The sequence below is a fragment of the Bubalus kerabau genome, chromosome 12 (genome assembly GCF_029407905.1).
Source record: "Bubalus kerabau isolate K-KA32 ecotype Philippines breed swamp buffalo chromosome 12, PCC_UOA_SB_1v2, whole genome shotgun sequence".
NCBI classification, from domain to species: Eukaryota; Metazoa; Chordata; class Mammalia; order Artiodactyla; family Bovidae; genus Bubalus; species Bubalus kerabau.
Genome location: NC_073635.1, coordinates 16517842 through 16536186, shown reverse-complemented (window position 1 = coordinate 16536186; position 18345 = coordinate 16517842). Strand labels below are relative to the sequence as shown.

Below are 18345 nucleotides of genomic sequence, written 5' to 3'. Positions count from 1 at the left end.
CAAAGAAGGAAAAAGGGAGGAAACAGAGGAGAAAAACAGATGATAAAGGAGGCTGAGGAAGGAGACAGGAGAAAAAAAGAAAGAGCAGCCAGATTCATAATTGCCAAAACTTGGAGGTAGCCAAGAAGTCCTTCAGTGGGTGAATGGATGAACACACTGCGGTACATTCAGACAACAGAACAGCATTCAGCATTAAAAAGAAATGAGCGATCAAGACATGAAAAGACACGGAGGAGCCTTAAACGCCTGCTGCTGAAGAGCCTGCCTACTGTACGATTCCAACTACATGACATTCTGGAAAAGGCAAAACCGTGGGGAACAGTAAAAAGATCAGTGGTTGCCAGAGGTGAGAGGTAGGGTAAGCTGAATGAGCAGAGCACAAAGGAGTTGTAAGGAAGTGAATATGCTCTGTGGATACATGTCATTACACGCTTTACCCAAACCATAGAATGTACGACACCCAGCATGAACCCCCATGTAAGCCATGGCTTTGGGTGATAGGCATGGGTCAATGGAGCTTCATCAACTGTAACCAGAGTACCTTCTGGGGGAGGGGAGGGGAGGGTGATAGTCCGGGAGGCTGTGGGGGGTGTGCAGGAGGGGATGTATGAGAATTCTCTGTACTTTGTGCTTCATTTTGCTGTGACCCTGTGCCGTGCTCAGTCACTCAGTCAGGTCCAACTCTTTGTGACCCCATGGACTACAGCCCACCAGGCTCCTCTGTCTACGGGATTCTCCAGGCATGAAAACTGGAGTGGGTAGCTGTTCCCTTCTCCAGGGGATCCTCCTGACCCAGGGATCGAACCAGGGTCTCCTGCACTGCAGGCGGATTCTTTACCAGCTGAGCTACCAGGGAGCCTGCAAATGCTCAAAACAAGAAAAACAAAACAAAACAAAACATAAAAACCACAAAAGAATGCAGAGGAGCCCATGTAGTTAGGCCCCAGCCTCCTCAGGTCTTTATTACTTCTCTGAATTGACCAGGCCGCTCATTCTGCTCTTGCACTGGGCACCAGCTGGTAGGGGCAGGCCAGGCGCCCATAGGGAAGGTGGGCGTTATGTGGTGGGGGCGCCCCAGCCCGGTGCCTCGGTGCGCCTGGGGAGGGGGGAGCCTCAGACCCTGCTGGGCTTCTTGGGGTCCTTGGTTTTGGCCGGCATGAAGGCGTACAGCTCCTCGATGAGCATCTCCATCCGGGCAGTGACCTCGGTTACCGTGTCGATGACCAGCTTCTGCTGCAGCTTCAGCTTGTTGTTCTCCCACAGAGCCTTGTTCTCCTCCTGGAAGAGCCTGTGCTCCTCGCGCAGCGCGTGCAGGGCCCGGTTCTCCTCCTGCAGGAGCCGGTTCTCATCGCGGAGGACCTGCAGGCTCTGGTTCTCCTCCCGCAGGGCCTGCAGCGCCTGGTTCATCTCCCGCAGCAGCTCCAGGGACTGGCTGCCGTCGGGGAGGCCCGGGCCCCCCTTGCCCACCTCCTCCCCGGGCTGCGCGGACAGGGTGCTCACCATCTCCCGCAGGGCCCGGAGGGTCTTGGAGTCGTCCGGCGGGGCCGGGAGGCCCTTGGGCTCCTCGAAGGGGGAGGGGAGGCCGGGGCCCGGGTCCGGCAGCAGCCCGTGGGGCTCCTCGTGGGGCGAGGAGATGGGCTTGATGTCCTCGGTCGAGGCGGTCTTCTCGTCGGGCTGGGCCCAGTAGGCCTTCCTCTGCTCCAGCAGCTGCTGCAGGGCCCGGTTCTCCTCGCGGAGGAGCTGCAGGGTGCTGTTCTCCCGGCCGCGGTGCGCCTGCAGCGCCGGCTCCTTCTTCATCGCCTCCAGGGACGAGGCGTTGTCCTTGTGCAGCAGCGGCGACGAGGCCCGGCTGTCGTTGCGGCCCAGCGCGGCCTGGTGCTCTTCCCAGAAGACCTGCAGGATCTTGTTCTCCTTGCGGAGCATGCGGTTCTCCTCGCGCAGCGCCCTGTTCTCCTCGCGCAGCGTCTTGTTCTCCTGCAGCAGGCACTCCTTGGCCAGCCTCTTGTGGTGCAGCTTGTGGTGGAAGGACGAGGATGGGGAGAAGTAGGGCGACTGCAGCCGGCAGTTCTCGCTGACCCAGCGCCCGTCCTGGAAGACGAACATCTCGTCGCTGAGCTGCACCCGCGGCGGGTTGTAATCCAGCTCCAGGTCCGCCTGCGACGTGGGGCGCTCCATGGGGTCCAGGGGCACCGACGAGAAGCGGTTGAGTGGGTAGGAGTGCTGGCTGACCACACGACGGCTCAGCCTGGGCAGGGCGGCCTGCCGGGCACAGCGAGGGGTGGGGTACAAGTTGTGGAGCCTCAGGAAGGGCTCGGCTGTGCCCCTCTGTGGGAAAGAACAGGGAAGCCCAGGGTTAGCAAAGAGAGGCTGACTGCACCCGAGGCCGGCTGGCCACTTAAGAGGTCCGAGACCCCACAAGAAATCCCGTCTGGGAGTCCGGACCAGCCACCGAGGGTGCTTTTGCACTTGGCCCCGTTATTTGTGGAGGCTCTATTCTATGGTGGTGGTTTAGTCGCTCAGTTGGGTCTGACTCTTGCGACCCCGTGGACTACAGCCTGCCAGGCTCCTCTGTCCATGGGATTCTCCAGGCAAGAATACTGGAGCGGGTTGCCATTCCCTTCTCCAGCTTCTATTCTATAATGTCCCAGCAGATACAGAATTAGCTAATACTGAACCAGGACTCAGGGGAGACATACAGCGTTAGGTTCCTGCCAACTTCCAGCGGGCCACTTTTTCCTCAACTGATCAATAGGCAACTTTTTCTTCTGTTGAAAGACACCTTATTTAAAATGCATTTTGATTCATTAACCTTGAACTTGGGGCCAACAGCACTGTAACTCATGCGGGAAGGAAGCTTACCTAACACAGGTGTTTTCTCCATAAGGGATATCACTGCCTTCTTGTGCTAAACTACCGCACAATTGCACACATCTCACACACTAGTAAAGTAGTGCTCAAAATCCTCCAAGCCAGGCTTCAGCAATACGTGAACTGTGAACTTCCAGATGCTCAAGCTGGTTTTAGAAAAGGCAGAGGAACCAGACATCAAATTGCCAACATCTGCTGGATCATGGAAAAAGCAAGAGAGTCCCAGAAAAACATCTATTTCTGCTTTATTGATTATGCCAAAGCCTTTGACTGTGTGGATCACAATAAACTGTGGAAAATTCTGAAAGAGATGTGAATACCAGACCACCTGACCTGCCTCCTGAGAAATTTGTATGCAGGTCAGGAAGCAACAGTTAGAACTGGACATGGAACAGCAGACTGGTTCCAAATAGGAAAAGGAGTACGTCAAGGCTGTATATGGTCACCCTGCTTATTTAACTTCTATGCAGAGTACATCATGAGAAACGCTGGACTGGAAGAAACACAAGCTGGAATCAAGATTGCCGGGAGAAATATCAATCACCTCAGATATGCAGATGACACCACCCTTATGGCAGAAAGTGAAGAGGAACTAAAAAGCCTCTTGATGAAAGTGAAAGTGGAGAGTGAAAAACTTGGCTTAAAGCTCAACATTCAGAAAAGGAAGGTCATGGCATCAGGTCCTATCACTTCATGGGAAATAGATGGGGAAACAGAGGAAACAGTGTCAGACTTTATTTTTTTGGGCTCCACAATCACTGTAGATGGTGACTGCAGCCATGAAATTAAAAGACACTTGAAGGAAAGTTATGTCCAACCTAGATAGCATATTCAAAAGCAGAGACATGACTTTGCCAGCAAAGGTTCGTCTAGTCAAGGCTATGGTTTTTCCTGTGGTCATGTATGGATGTGAGAGTTGGACTGTGAAGAAGGCTGAGCGCCGAAGAATTGATGCTTTTGAACTGTGGTGTTGGAGAAGACTCTTGAGAGTCCCTTGGACTGCAAGGAGATCCAACCAGTCCATTCTGAAGATCAGCCCTGGGATTTCTTTGGAAGGAATGATGCTAAAGCTGAAACTCCAGTACTTTGGCCACCTCATGGGAAGAGTTGACTCATTGGAAAAGACTCTGATGCTGGGAGGGATTGGGGGCAGGAGGAGAAGGGGATGACAGAGGATGGGATGGCTGGATGGCATCACTGACTCGATGGATGTGAGTCTGGGTGAACTCTGGGAGTTGGTGATGGACAGGGAGGCCTGGCGTGCTGCGATTCATGGGGTCGCAAAGAGTCAGACACGATTGAGCGACTGAAGTGAACTGAACTGAAGACAGCACTTCAGCAGTATGCTTGAGGGCCATTTTAGAAAGTGAGATCACCAACAAAGAGTATAAGAGTGTGAAAACAGTGACAGGAAACAAACCGTGGAAAGGACACTGTTTTATAGTCAGAGCTGAAACAAGAAGGCGCCTAAACTGGAAACGTGTGCATCAGGTAATTCAAATCATTCACCCTTCTGTGAGTGTCCATGGTAGACCACAAAAGTGCCACAAGTATTGATTTGGAGGTTGCAAACTAATTTCAATGAAAAAAATTTAGGCAAATTCACAAACATGGAATCTGTGCATAATAAGAATCAACAATATAGCATGGAGGTTTTAAAGGCATTAATGTTGGGAGTCAACCACCTCTGAGTCCTGACCCGGTTATCTGATCAGTTACAAGAATATGGACAAGTTATGTGAGTTACCATGCTTTCAAACTGGAGGAACTGCACCTACTGTCTTACTGCAAAGAAATACTTCAGAATTAAGAGATAATGTATGAAAGCACTAAGCTGGGGCTCTCGCACACTTCTGTCATCCTACAAGAAGAATAAACATCATCCTCCTGCTACCCCAGGTGGACCCACAACTGGCATCACCCTAACAGTCACTCAAATTATCCAAGACGGCAGTGCCATTGCTAAGTCCCACCTTCTCCCTGGCCCTATTCGGGCTCATCCTTCACTCTTCCCTACCCCTGAGTTTGTCCTGATAGCAGCTCCTTAAATACCGACACACACAGTGCTAGGCTCAAAACAGAGTCCTGCTGATAATTTTGGAAAGGAAAGGCACCGCCACAATCGTGTCACTGACCATGGGAGCTGAACACGTGGTAGTGAAGAAAGACATCAAAGGATGCCAAGGGATTCCTAAGGGGGAATTCATGAGGGTGGCCATGCACCTCGAAACCACCCCATAAAAAGAGGATCAGAGTCACAGAGCTTACCTCCAACAAGCCAGGAACAGTCGCACCTTTCAATACAGAGTCATCTCAGTGCGTTTTAAATGCAGATTTTGGAGCCTCTGCTTACAAGACTGATTCATACATTCAGTCATCCATCTGGTTTTCTAACCAGCTCCCTTGGGCAATTCTGGCTTCCAGTGGTCAGAACTGCTCTGAGGGTTGCAGTGTTCGTCACTCAGTCGAGGCCAACTCTTTGCAACCCCATAGACTGTAGCCCACCAGGCTCCTCTGTCCATGGAATTCTCTGAGGGTTACGCCAGGGCTAAACTAGGCCCAGAGGTCAAGACGGGAATCACACAGATGCTTATCCTAGTTCTCTTGCTGATAGCATGAAACTAGAGAACTCGCTCACCTTCTCTGAGACCCAGATTTTCACTAGTACAAAAGAGAGTCAGACTCTGTGATCTTAAAAGCACCTTCCCACATCGAAAGTCAGCAAATGGTACCTGTAAAATGGAAATAATACCATGTGCCCTGCTTAGTTCACAGCACCGTTACGAGGACTGAAAAGAGATAATGAATGCAAAAGTGTTTTTAAAACTGCCAGGTGCCATAGAAATGTAAGGTATTGTTATCGAGAAAAGGAGATTTCACTAATGGGGGAATTCTGAGATGATTCATAAAGCAATGAACAGGTGGGATGCCTCCTGGAGAAGAGGTAACAATTGCAGCAATGAATTTAAATAAAAATAAGATAACGGGAGCTGCTTCTAAATACACCAAAAGCATTTCATCCAAGTACATCGCAATGCTCTCCAAATATTAATTTCTCATTTCTTAGGTTATTTTCACAATTTTACAGATAGAGAAGATAGAAAACAAGTCAGGTTATTTGCATTATATATATTGATATATATATATAAGCATATATAGAGATATATAATTTGTAGAGTGTATAAAGTTGGCTAGAATTCTTTAAGACCTAAAGAGCTAGATAAATAGAAGGCATAGTTCTATGCTATTAACTTTGCAATAAGCACATGTCATTAACTTTGTAAGGATGTGCTTAATCTTCCAGAGAGCAAGGGTGCAGGGACATTCTGTGATCAGCACATTATTTACTTTAATAAATCCAGCTTCAGTAGTTTTCATCTTTCTCAACTGGAGAAGCACCCTGGCTCTTGGGGCTGAACCTGTGATCTGCATGAATCCCACTGTGAAGAGCCCATACCATTTCTTGTAAATTGAAGGTGCCTTGATCCCAGAGTGAATAAGGAGTCAGAGGTCATCTTCATCCTCAAAGGGTGAGGCAATAGAGGGCTCCATCTCAGGAGTAACATCCTGCTCTGGGGGATGTTATTATGGAAAATGTAGTTTTAGTCAATGATTTATATTTCCATCATGAAAAAGAAAGGGAAGTTTTGTGCTAGACCCCAGGCTGAGTGATCCATCCACTGAATTCATTTAATCCTCACAACACTGATTTAATAAGGTGTTACTATTATTCCCATTTTACAGATGGATAGACTGAAACTCAGAGAAGTTAAATAACCAGCACAAGTTCTACTTACTCAGTCACAAATCCAGTTCTGGCTCCCTGAACTTATTTATGTGAAGCACACATATGGGAAATCTCCATGAATTTAGCAAAGGGCTTTCAGTACTTGGGGACTTTTTATTATGGAAAATTTCAAATGTATACAAAAATAGAGAGGATAGTCTAGTACATCTCCATGTATCCATCACCCAGCTTCAGCAGTTATCAACTCAAGGCCACACTTGTTTCATCTGTAACATCATCCAATTTCAGAACCACTCTTCTGCCACTGGGTTATTTCAAAGCATAGACATGGTGTTATTTTATCCATAAATAAGTCAATGTGCATTTTTTAAACAAAACCACAATACCATTATCTTCCCTTTAAAATTTAACAGTGATCCCTTAATGTCAACAAATACTGATTCAAATTTTCCCAACTGTCTCATTTCTTTTTTACAATTGACTTTTATCAGAAAGATACTCTTTTTGATCCAACTGAACAACCAAAGAGAAATCACAGGTGCTTTATACCTATTCACAGTATCCTTTACGGCCTTAAAATTATCCACTTAAAAAAAAAAAAAATTATCCACTTAGTCAGCTGCCTGCATTTTATATTCACATCCTGAACTGGATAGCTGAGGGATTTCCAACTATCCCCTCAACATAAAGGCACTAAGTAGAAAGCTTAACACAGGGGTGGCAGATCCCTAGCAGTGGACAGTCTGGGTATTTGGCCCTTGTCCTTATGCATGCCATTGCGTGGCCTCGGTCACATCCTCTCACCCTCTGACCTTGGTCTTCACTTCTGTGTGATGGAAAGGTCAGTGGCTTTATCTCTAAACACCTTCTTGTCTAACTTTCTCTGGTGCAAGGGATCTAAGTTTGTAAACTGGCATTGCCGTGAACCCAGCAGTCCTCTTTTATCAACCTGGCTTACATCGAGTCCCCTTCCTTACGTGGCCAACACTTCCCAAGCAGACCCTGTGCTGTCTCTGTTTCATGCCTGGTAACCTAATCCAGAAAGCACTGATGGACTAATAGGTCTCCTTTACCTTCTCAACCAAGAGAACAAACCCTCCTCTTATGACTAAGTCTTTCTATTCTTCCTCTTCTCCCACATAGGACCCAGAAGGTGGCCAAGTCTAGCATCGTTTCATGGCCTAGCTTCTTAGGTAAAACACTTATTTTAAAAATGTGATAGTCATGTATTTATTTTAATGGGTATTAGGAAAATATAGCTATTTTTATCAAACCCACAATCCTATGGATAGGATTAGGATAAGCCAACATAGAGCAACTTCTTTTCTCTTTATGAAAACGAGAGGATGTAAAGAAAAACAACAAATATACAGGCATTTCAGATATACCAAGAATCATGCTTAAACTCTGGGAAGATGCTGAACCAAGACAAATTCTTTCTTTCCCATATTTCCCTGATTCCAATCAGACCTAACTGGACCTAGTCCGCAAAGGAAATCTCTTTCTTGGCCTCATGCAAACTCCTCACCCTAATCAATTCCTACTTTAAACATTCTTGCACCAAATCTTCCTCCACATTTATGTCAATGAATCAACTAACACTAATTGGGCATTTGTTCTCAGACCTGCCCTGAGGGAACTTCCAATCAATTTGAAAATCAATGCATTAGCACCAACTATTTCTTGGTGTAAAACCTTTAATTCTGATAGTAAAGTACGGGGCACAGAGGACTGGCCGTCATGAAACTAAAGAGTCTCAGCTCTGTGCTGTAAGTTCATGGCCTTTACAAAAGCACTTGACTTCTCTGCCTCAGTTTCCATATCTAGAAACTGTGGGCGCTAGCATGATTCAGAGACACCCTCTATGTTTGTGCAAGCTGTACGATGTCCAACTCTAAAGGATGCCAGTCACAACTGGTGTTGCAGTGCAGAACCTGTGCAACCATCCACAGCCATTTGGCTAACATCTGCCCTATTTGTTTCAGAGGTTTTGTTGAGCTCAAAAATAAAAGGAGAATATGTGACATCTTCTTTGTTTATAGGGAGCTTCAGACATGCAAGAATAGTGACTGTGCATTCAGAAGAGAAGTTGCTTAGCATTTCCTTCAATTGTACGGAGCAAGGTAAAGAAGTAACACGGAATGACTACTATGTGATGATACGCTAACTGATTTCCATATTTATACGTAACATCTTACTGAAAAGAGCTACCATGGGTCTACTGAAGCTCACGTAGCCAGCAAAGATTTAAAATCAGGATATCTGACTCCAAACTGCATGCTCACTCTAGCTCTTCACAACGCTCCGATATTTTATTCTGCACGTGTTATGTTTTCATTACTTTGCAGTGGCTTTCAAACGTCCTGTCCCATCTTCTCCCCAGATGAATAAACTGTCATTCTCTTAGCACAGTCACCTGCCCCTTACTCTTTCAACATCCCTAGTTTTGGAAATCAGAGCAACACGTTTCACAGACAGTGGCGGTATAATGAGAGGTATAATGAGTCCTTGCCAATGCACTCATCAACCAAAGCTCACTGAAGGGTGAGGAGGAGATATTAGGTTGACTACACAACACTGTCGGAGAAGGCAATGGCACCCCACTCCAGTACTCTGGCCTGGAAACTCCCATGGACGGAGGAGCCTAGTGGGCTGCAGTCCATGGGGTCGCGAAGAGTCGGGCATGACTTCACTTTCACTTTCATGCATTGGAGAAGGAAATGGCAACCCACTCCAGTGTTCTTGCCTGGAGAATCCCAGGGACGGGGAAGCCTGGTGGGCTGCCATCCATGGGGTCGCACAGAGTCTGACACGACTGAAGCGACTTAGCAGCAGCACACAACACTGTTACATCATACTATTTTGGGCCCTCCAAAGTGGTGATCTCGTTTGCCTTAATATTTTTAGTCTATTTTGTAAAGTCATATCCACATTTCAATTCACATTTTAAATTGCAGAGCAGTTGCATCACAGGGCTTCCACCCACACCCACCTACATAGCCCTTAAAAGAAGCTGCCCTCTGTACACAAGCTTGCTGGTTGTCCATGTCACCATCTTGAACCTATAATCCAATGAGGGTAGAGGCCTCAAATTCCCAATAGCTTTGGGCTTAAAAGTCCCACTTTGGCTGCTCCTGTGAAAGTCATTTAGCTTCTCTGAAAGTCACCTCAGTGTAGCTGCTCTGTCTACTGCCAGGGGTTACTGTGAGAGGCCAAGAAAGTGGTTACTAAGGTGTCATCAAGACCAAACAGAGGGCCAGTTCTCCTGGTAAAGCTTAACCATTCCTGGCCTAAAACATTAGAGCAAATCCTAACTGTCTTTCTTTGTGAAAGAACTTGACAAAAAGCGAGCGTCTGCAAGCACTCAAGGTGCTTGAGGTACCAAATCCCAGGCCCCCTTAGCTGACGTCTGAAGCCAGCTCCTCAGTAGGTCTCCTCAACCAGTGGTATCACAGGCTTGGTTTCATGGGCCAAACTAATCTGCCCTTGGGGTCACTGAGCCCTAAACCAGAGGTCTGGGCCAATTAAAAGCCCCTGGAACACCCCTCAAAGTTCTCCTCAACCTCGGAGGTGGGGTCTCCGGCAGCATGACCCAAACCCCCAGCACAGCCTGGCCTGGTTTTCAAGAAAGAAAGGACAGTTTCTTCTTTGACATGTAGGACATGCCCTCATAGGTGGGAGAGGAGAAGTGGGGGGCTTCTTCATGGAAGAACGGGATACAGGAAGGAAGCAGGAGGGGAGACGAGTGGCCGTGGGGCTCATCACACCTTCCATCGGGTCACCTTTGTTAGGAAGGTGACCCAGAGACGCTGCCCTCGGGAGCAAAGTGCTCCCGGCTGTGACCTAAGGAAGGTGCATAGTGCTAAGGATGCAGGAAGGGCCCTGGGTACCGAGAGCTCCCGCTCAGACGCCTGAATCCCGCCTGTGGTTGAGCTCCATCCTTACCATCAGGCCTGGGCTTCCCTGGTGGCTCAGACGGTAAAGAATCTGCCTGCAATGCAGGAGACCCGGGTTCCATCCCTGAGTCGGGAAGATCCCCTGGAGAAGGGAATGGCAACCCACTCCAGTAGTCTTGCCTGGACAATCCCATGGACAGAGGAGCCTGGTGTGCTAAGGTCCATGGGGTTGCTGCTGCTGCAGCTGCTGCTAAGTCACTTCAGTCGTGTCCGACTCTGTGCAACCCCATAGACGGCAGCCCACCAGGCTCCTCTGTCCCTGGGATTCTCCAGGCAACAACACTGGAGAGGATTGCCATTTCCTTCTCCAATGCGCTAAAGTGAAAAGTTGAAAGTGAAGTCGCTGAGTCGTGTCCGACTCTTAGCGACCCCATGGACTGCAGCCCACCAGGCTCCTCTGTCCATGGGATTTTCCAGGCAAGAGTACTGGAGTGGGGTGCCATTGCCTTCTCCGAAGGTCCATGGGGTTGCCGAGTAGCAAACATGACTGAGCGACTAACACTTTCACTTTTCACTCTTTATCCTTCTCCCCAGCATCCCTTTTTAAAATACATGTGGTCCTGGAAGGAAAATGTATGAAATCACCAACTACATGCCCCGGTCAGATCACCAGCCTCGTGTGTGGCAAATGGAGACCACATAGGAGGGATGGCGGCTGGAAATGGGGGTAGGGCTAAGGGCAGAGGGGAGGTGATGAGACCGAAGCGTATTTCTGAACCTAAGGGGTGTCTAAGGAACAGGACCTTCGGGGATGGAGCTTTCGAGGTTGCTGGCCTCCCATCTGAAGAGTTGGGGAACAGAACTGGACACTACTCGCCAGTTTAGTTGCCAGGCACTGAGATTCTCTGCACTTACAGAGAAGTATGGTCACCACAGACCAGAAGGATGTCCGAATGCCCTCAGCAGACTCCAAGTCTGTTGACCAGGTTTTTTTTAAAGCCCCGCTTTTGCCAGCATTACTGAGGGTTATGGTCAGAGAACATTCAGCCCTCTGGAGTTACGTTTCAAACCTGGGGAAGCTGAGACCCAGAATATGCTGGAAGGAAAGGCAGGTGCTGCTGCTGCTGCTAAGTTGCTTCAGTCGTGTCCGACTCTGTGTGACCCCATAGATGGCAGCCCACCAGGCTCCCCCGTCCCTGGGATTCTCCAGATCTGCCACTAATTTTCAGATCAGGTGACAAGGCTGAGTATCACGATCATATGCTTAAATCAACTCCACTCCTCAGTGCCATGAGAAAGTCAATGTTGGTTTTAATAAATGCTAACAGATAAGAGGATAATTTGCAGAGGATAATCCTAACACTAACAGCAAAGAGGCTAAAGATGTCCTCTCTCGTCGTGTGTGGTGGTTTTAGCTAATTGTTTAACACAGAATCTTCTGAAATCTTCCTCCTAACACTTTTTCAAACTGGCAGAGCTACAGGCATTGTCGGCCACAGATTCCATAGCTTCTAAAGAACAAACCCAAACAAAGGGGATTGAGAAACGGCAACAGGGAGGGACAAGGAGGAGCCCTGGAGGGGCGATAGGACCCCATTCTGACCTGGGGAGGAGCCTTCACTAACAATCTCGCAGGAAACAGAGCCTTTATGAGATTCACAGAGAGCGCTCACAGGGAAAACGGGAATGCTGGGGAGAACTGAACCGTTATGTACAAAAGGAACTGAGGGGCAAGGGAGGTGGGGGGCAGCGTGCAGAGAACTTGGGAAGGAAGTAACTTGGGAAGGCTGGCAAGTTAATGCGCTGGAGAGAAACAGATTAGAAAACACAAATATTTACTGTGAGGAAGGAAAACTGGAAATCAGTAAGACCCGAAAAGACCTAAGGGTGATAACAAATAGAGAATCATAGACATTTGCAATGCAAATGAGAAGCGTTCAGGCAGGGTTGGGAGCTGCGGGGGTGGGGGGGGAGGGCAGAGGCACTTTCTGGAGACACAGAGCTGCTCCTGCAATTCCTTCTTGAAACAAATGGACTCAGTCTCAGAACCAGAATGAAGCAGAATGTGGCAGATTTGTGCAGGGAGCTCCAGGGCTTGGCAGTTAAGATGGGGGGCGGGGAGGCACCCTCTCCTAAAAGCCAGGGAAGAAGCAGGTGGCATGTGCCCAGCTTGTGGCAGAGGACGTGGGCACTGACCTGGCTTCAAGCCTCTAACTCCAGCTCCGCCATTACCAGTGGCCTTGCTGCGGTTCCCAGTTCCTGGTCTTTTACAATCTCTCCCTCGCTCTGCATGGCCCAGGGCCCCATCGTGACCAAACCAGCGCTCAGTCAGTCTCCTTTCCTCCCCATGTTACTCAGATCAATCCTTCTCCTGCCACCAGCCGTAAGCCTCTCCTTTGGGGAGGTCCAGTCAGCACACTGATCCCTCTCACAGCCTGCTCAGATCATCTAAACGCACAGGTGCCCCTTTACCCCCAAAGAGAAGGAAACGGCAACCCACTCCAGTACTCTTGCCTGGAGAATCCCATGGACAGAGGAGCCTGGCAGGGCTACAGTCCATAGAGTCGGACATGACTAAGCGACTGAGCACTCTTCCCCCAGAGTGTGCCCAGTGCATCCTGGCAGGGGTCTGGAGCCTGACTCAGGACTTGTGCCCCTCCGGTTGTACCCTTGAGGCTCATCTGCCCGTGTGTGGCACAGGCAGCAGGGTGTCCTCTAATTTCATGCCTCCAAGACCCCACTGGGGAGTCAACCCTCTTCCCACACATCCCTGGACAGAGCTTTCAGATCGTTACCTCTGCGTTGGATTCCTCCACCCTACATTTCAGCCCCTCTGGCTGCACCGCCATGATCTTCCACCAGGGCCTTAGGTGACTCTGGAGAAGCAAGGCTGCCCCCTTTGTGACATAGCAGTAGAAACAATCCAATCAGGAGGACCCCTCCCGGGAAACGGCTGCTTAGCAGGAGGAGAACTGAGAATGTCCAGCCTGTCACCCGTTCACTGGCCTCCATTCTGACCCCCTCAGGCTCATCCCCCTTACGCTCTGTCTCTGGTACATGGCAGGCCCTAATTCTCCTGGCCCCTCCACAGGACCCCATACCCCTTGGTCCATGCCCAGGTTCATGGGTTCAGTCCTATGTCCTTGATCCCAAGTCCCAGTTCTAATTCTCTCCCCAGAAGTCCAGAGTACTGGCACAACGTGCGTGTGTGCTAAGTCACTTCAGTCGTGTCCGACTCTTTGCAACCCTCTGGACTGTAGCCCGTTAGGCTCCTCTGTCCATGAGATTCTCCAAGCAAGAATACTGGAGTGGGTTGCCATTTCCTCCGCCAGCGGATCTTCCCCACCCAGGGATCGAACCCACGTCTCTTACCTCTCTCGCATTGGTAGGCGGATTCTTTACCACTAGCGCCCCCTGGTGGTAAAGAAGCTCCAAACGATCTAATTTTGAAAAGACTGTTACAGAAACTTCTAGCTGTCGGGCTGGACGGTCTTATCAGATCACTGAACCCACCCCCTCATTTGACAGGAAACCCAAAACCTCGAGTGACTAAGTGGCCTGCCCCCAGCACACAGCTGGCTGGCAGCTGACCTACAGCTAGAATCTGAGGCCCTGGCTACCGTTGTCCTGCAGTATCTTGCTAGGGCTTGGAAAGAGGGGGGTTATTCTGGCCAAAACTGAGAGGTTACAGCCTTCTGTGTTCATCCCTACCTGAGGTAGAACCACATTGATGGGAATTTCTAGGCTTTCAGATCTGGTATCTCTTTTTCTTGTAAAATTTGGCCTCGAGTGCTGTGGAAAAGAGAAAATAGGCAGATTTCTGTTTTCCAGCCCATCGTCTGAGCCTCAGCCGCTCAACTGTGAAACACAGGACTTCCTACTATCCACTTCTCCCCTCCTGTTAATTATGTACGTTAGGAGAATGTGAAGATGGTATAAGATGCTTCATCAATCTCTGAACAGAAATTAAGACACGTCTTACAGTTGATGACAGAGCCTTCTGAAAGTCTTTAGCTACTGCCTTTTCTCATTACTATTCCTAGCTCAAGGAAAAAGCCATACCAATGTTAGGTGCCAGGTATAGGTCCTGTGCAGAAGCTGGTCACCAAAACACTCAGAACATTCCAGAGGTGACATCACAAAACAATACGGTCTTTCTCAAGGCTCATGGTCTCTCTCTGAGCATCGCAGGTGGGAATGAGGGGTCTGCTGGTCAGGCATCTGGTTGTGTCCACGTGGCCGGTCAGGGTTGGTGTGACACACAATAGCCCAAACACTGCACCCCTGTTTGGTCATCCTGGCTGACATTTGCATCTCCACTGCCAGGCTGGACTGAGACCCCTTTCCTCTCTCCAGAGGTGGCATTTGCTACTTGGATTACTCAAGAAGGAAGAAATCCAAATTGAACTCTTCCCAGACCAAGAGAAAAACAAATGGAGTCTGAGATGTTTTCTGACACCAACCCATTCTTCAGTTCTCTGACACCCATTGGAGGTCCTACAATTCAATTCTGACGCACCCTACCTGACGTTAATGCCGGATCCCCCAAGTTAAAGGGCGCAGTCCCCACAGAACTGCCCCCACCTCAGATGCCAGTCAGGAGTCTTGGGCCACCAATGCATGCATGCTGAGTCACTTCAGTCATGTCTGACTCTGTGTGACCCTATGGACTCTAAGCCTGCCAGGCTCCTCTGTCCTGGGGGAAATCCCAGCTCTTGCCTGAGGCAAGAATATTGGAGTGGGTTGCCATGCCCTCCTCTGGGGATCTTCCCGATTCAGGGATCAAACCCGCATCTCTTCTGTCTCCTGCATTGACAGGTGGGTTCTTTACCACTAACGCCACCTGGGAAGCCCCTTGGGCTACCAGTCTCACACTCAGACTCATGCTTAGTTGCTCAGTTGTGTCCGACTCTTTGCCACTCCATGGACTGTAGCCTGCCAGGCACCTGTCCATGGAATTCTCTGCAAGAAACTGGACCACCAGAACTTCAACTAACAGCTATACATCAGGGGTTTCCACAACCCAATCCTTAATTTCGATCATTGGCTAGAAAAGCTCAAAGAACTTAGGAAAACACTTTACTTACAATTACAGGGCTTTTTAAAAAATAAAATAAAAGATACAGCTCAGGAAAAGCCAAACGCAAGAGATGTTTAAAGCAACATATGAGGGGAGAGGAAGGCGGAGCTTCCATACTCATCAGGGCAAACCACACTTCGGGCATCTCCCTGCGTTTCCCCAACGCGGAAGCTCTCCAAACCCTGTCATTTAGAGGTTTTTACGGAGGTTTCATTACATGGTCATGATTGATTATTTCATTGGCCTTTGAAGATTGAATAATAAAACATACTGTCACTCAAGGAATCTCAAAAGTTTTAGTTACTCTGTGCCAGGAACTGGGGACCAAGACCAAATACATATTTTTATTAGATCACATGTAGCAACTGTTGACACCTGGGCTTCATGAAACGAGCAGTCTAGTCTCCTGGCCTCCGTTCTGTCAAATCATTTGTCCCTGGAGGCTGTCAGTGGGAACACTCTTATGTATTTCAAGTCTCCTGTTAGGCAGAAAGCTCCAAACCCATGTTATTATACCACACACATGAAGAGAATGATGGATCAGGGCCACCGAAACAACCCACCGAAAGCTCCCACCCCTTAGTCACACATAAGCCTCGCTTTAAGAAAATCCAATGTACAAGAAAATCAAAGACATACATATGCAAAAGCCAAGAGGGTAGTTAATCCCATTATCATTATCAAAAAATGTCTTATTTTCAATGAGAATTTCTCCCGGGGTTTCTTCTTTTAACTTGTATTTTATTTGTGGTTACAGACATATAACACACACATATAACAACATATATATAACAAACATACATATAACAACATAACAAACACATAACATTAAATTTTCTATCTTAAATATTTTCAAGCGTACAGCCCGGGAGTGTCAAGAATATCCATCCACATTGCTGTGCAATGGATCGATGGAATCTTTTCATCTTGCAAAACTAAACTTCTAGGACCATTAAGCACTTCCTCCCACTCCTGCCTCCCCTCAACCCTTAGAAACCATCTCTACGTTCTACTTCTATGATTTTGTCGGCGGGGGCAGGTGGTGAGGCGGCGGGTGGGAACACCAGACAACATGTAGGATCTTAGTTCCCCAACCAGGATTGAAAACGTGCCCCTGCAGTGGAAGTGAGGAGTCCTAACCACTGAACTGCTAGGGAAGTCCCTATTACTGTGCTTTCAATTACTTTAGGTACCTTATATAACCGGAATCTTACCATATTTGTCCTTTTGTGACTGGCTTATTTAATTTAGCACAACACCTTCTAGACACCTCTGTTTGGGAACATGTGACAGGATCTCCCTTTTTTAAGCAACATAATATGTCTTTGTGTTCATGTACCACATTTCCTTTATCCGTTCATTAGCTGATGAACATCTGGGACTTCCCCCGTTTTGACTATTGTGAATAATGCTGCAATGAACACAAGGGTATAAATATCTCTTTGAGAGTCTGCTTTTATTTCTTCTGGATATAAGCCCATACGTAGGATTGCTGGATAATACATGATTTAATTTTTAATTTTTTAAGGAACTTCCATACTGTTTTCCATTGCAGCTACACCATTACTTCCCGCAGCAGTGCAGTGAAGTGAAAGTCACTTGGTCACGTCTGACTCTTTGCCACCCCATGGATCTTCCCAACCCAGGGATCGAACCCAGGTCTCCCGTATTGCAGGAGGATTCTTTATCAGCTGAGCCACCAGGGAAGCCCAAGAATGCTGGAGTGGGTAGCCAGCGGATCTTCCCAACCCAAGAATCGAACCGAGATCTCCTACATTGCAGGTGGCTTCTTTACCAGCTGAGCTACAGTGCAGAAGGGTTCCCCAATTGTCCACACCCTCATCAACACTGGCTCTTTTCTGTTGCTCCAAGTGTTTCTGTAAGTGATTAACTTTCATACCGCCTGAAAACACAAGTCAGTTTTTCCTTATACACACACCTCACGGAAGCACCTTCATATCCACATTAGAGGCTGAGCTGGGAAGACTAAACAGAGAGGCAGCTGTATGCGTCTCCTAGAGACGCCCAAACAAAGGACAATGAACCGAATGGCTTAAGACAACAAACACGCATTGTCTCCAGATTCTGGGAGATTCCTTATCCACTGTTATCTGGTCAAAGCCCCTTCCCACCTAGTCCTAGGAGGGGGAGTGCTGAGGGAAGGAAGGCAAGCAAATAGGCACATGGACTGACCTGCCACATTAGCGTGAAAAGAACTTCTTTTACTGAACCCAAACAAAAAGTTCTGATAAGAATAAAGAAGGCTGCAAGATAGCAAGGTCATGGCCACTGGCCACTGCGGACCTGGGTACAAATCTGGGGGCCCAGAAATAGTTATTTACTACGGATCTTAGTCAGCTCTGTCTGCTATCACATCCACAGGCTGGATGACCTAATGACTGACAATTATTTCATACAGTTTTTGAGACTGGGAAGTTCAGAATTAAGGTGCTGGCAGGTTCAGTTCCTGATAAGGCCCGTTTCCAGGTTTGCAGATGGCCACCTTCTCACTGTGTCATCACGTGGAGGAGAGAGAGAAAAAGAGAGAGAGACAGAGTGTGTGTGTGTGTGTGTGTGTGTGTGTGTTCTGGTCTCTCTCTTTTATAAGCACACTAATCCCATCCTTAATACTTCATCCAAACCTAATTACCTTCCAAAGGCCAAACCTCGAAATAACCATCACACTGTGGATGAGGGCTTCAAAATACGAATTTTGAAGGGATGCAAATATTCAGTCTGTATCGCTATGTGAC

General features: G+C 48.2%; 1 protein-coding gene across 1 annotated transcript in view; it reads right to left on the bottom strand.

Moving 5' to 3' along the window:
- Positions 1 to 126: 126 nt before the first annotated feature.
- Positions 127 to 18345, bottom strand: part of CBY2 (chibby family member 2) — a 140228-nt gene continuing 122009 nt past the window's right edge. The window contains exon 2 of the mRNA XM_055542040.1: positions 127 to 2325. Coding sequence (XP_055398015.1) covers positions 1114 to 2325 — 1212 coding nt within the window. The 3' untranslated portion in view covers positions 127 to 1113. The remainder of the gene's footprint in view (positions 2326 to 18345) is intronic.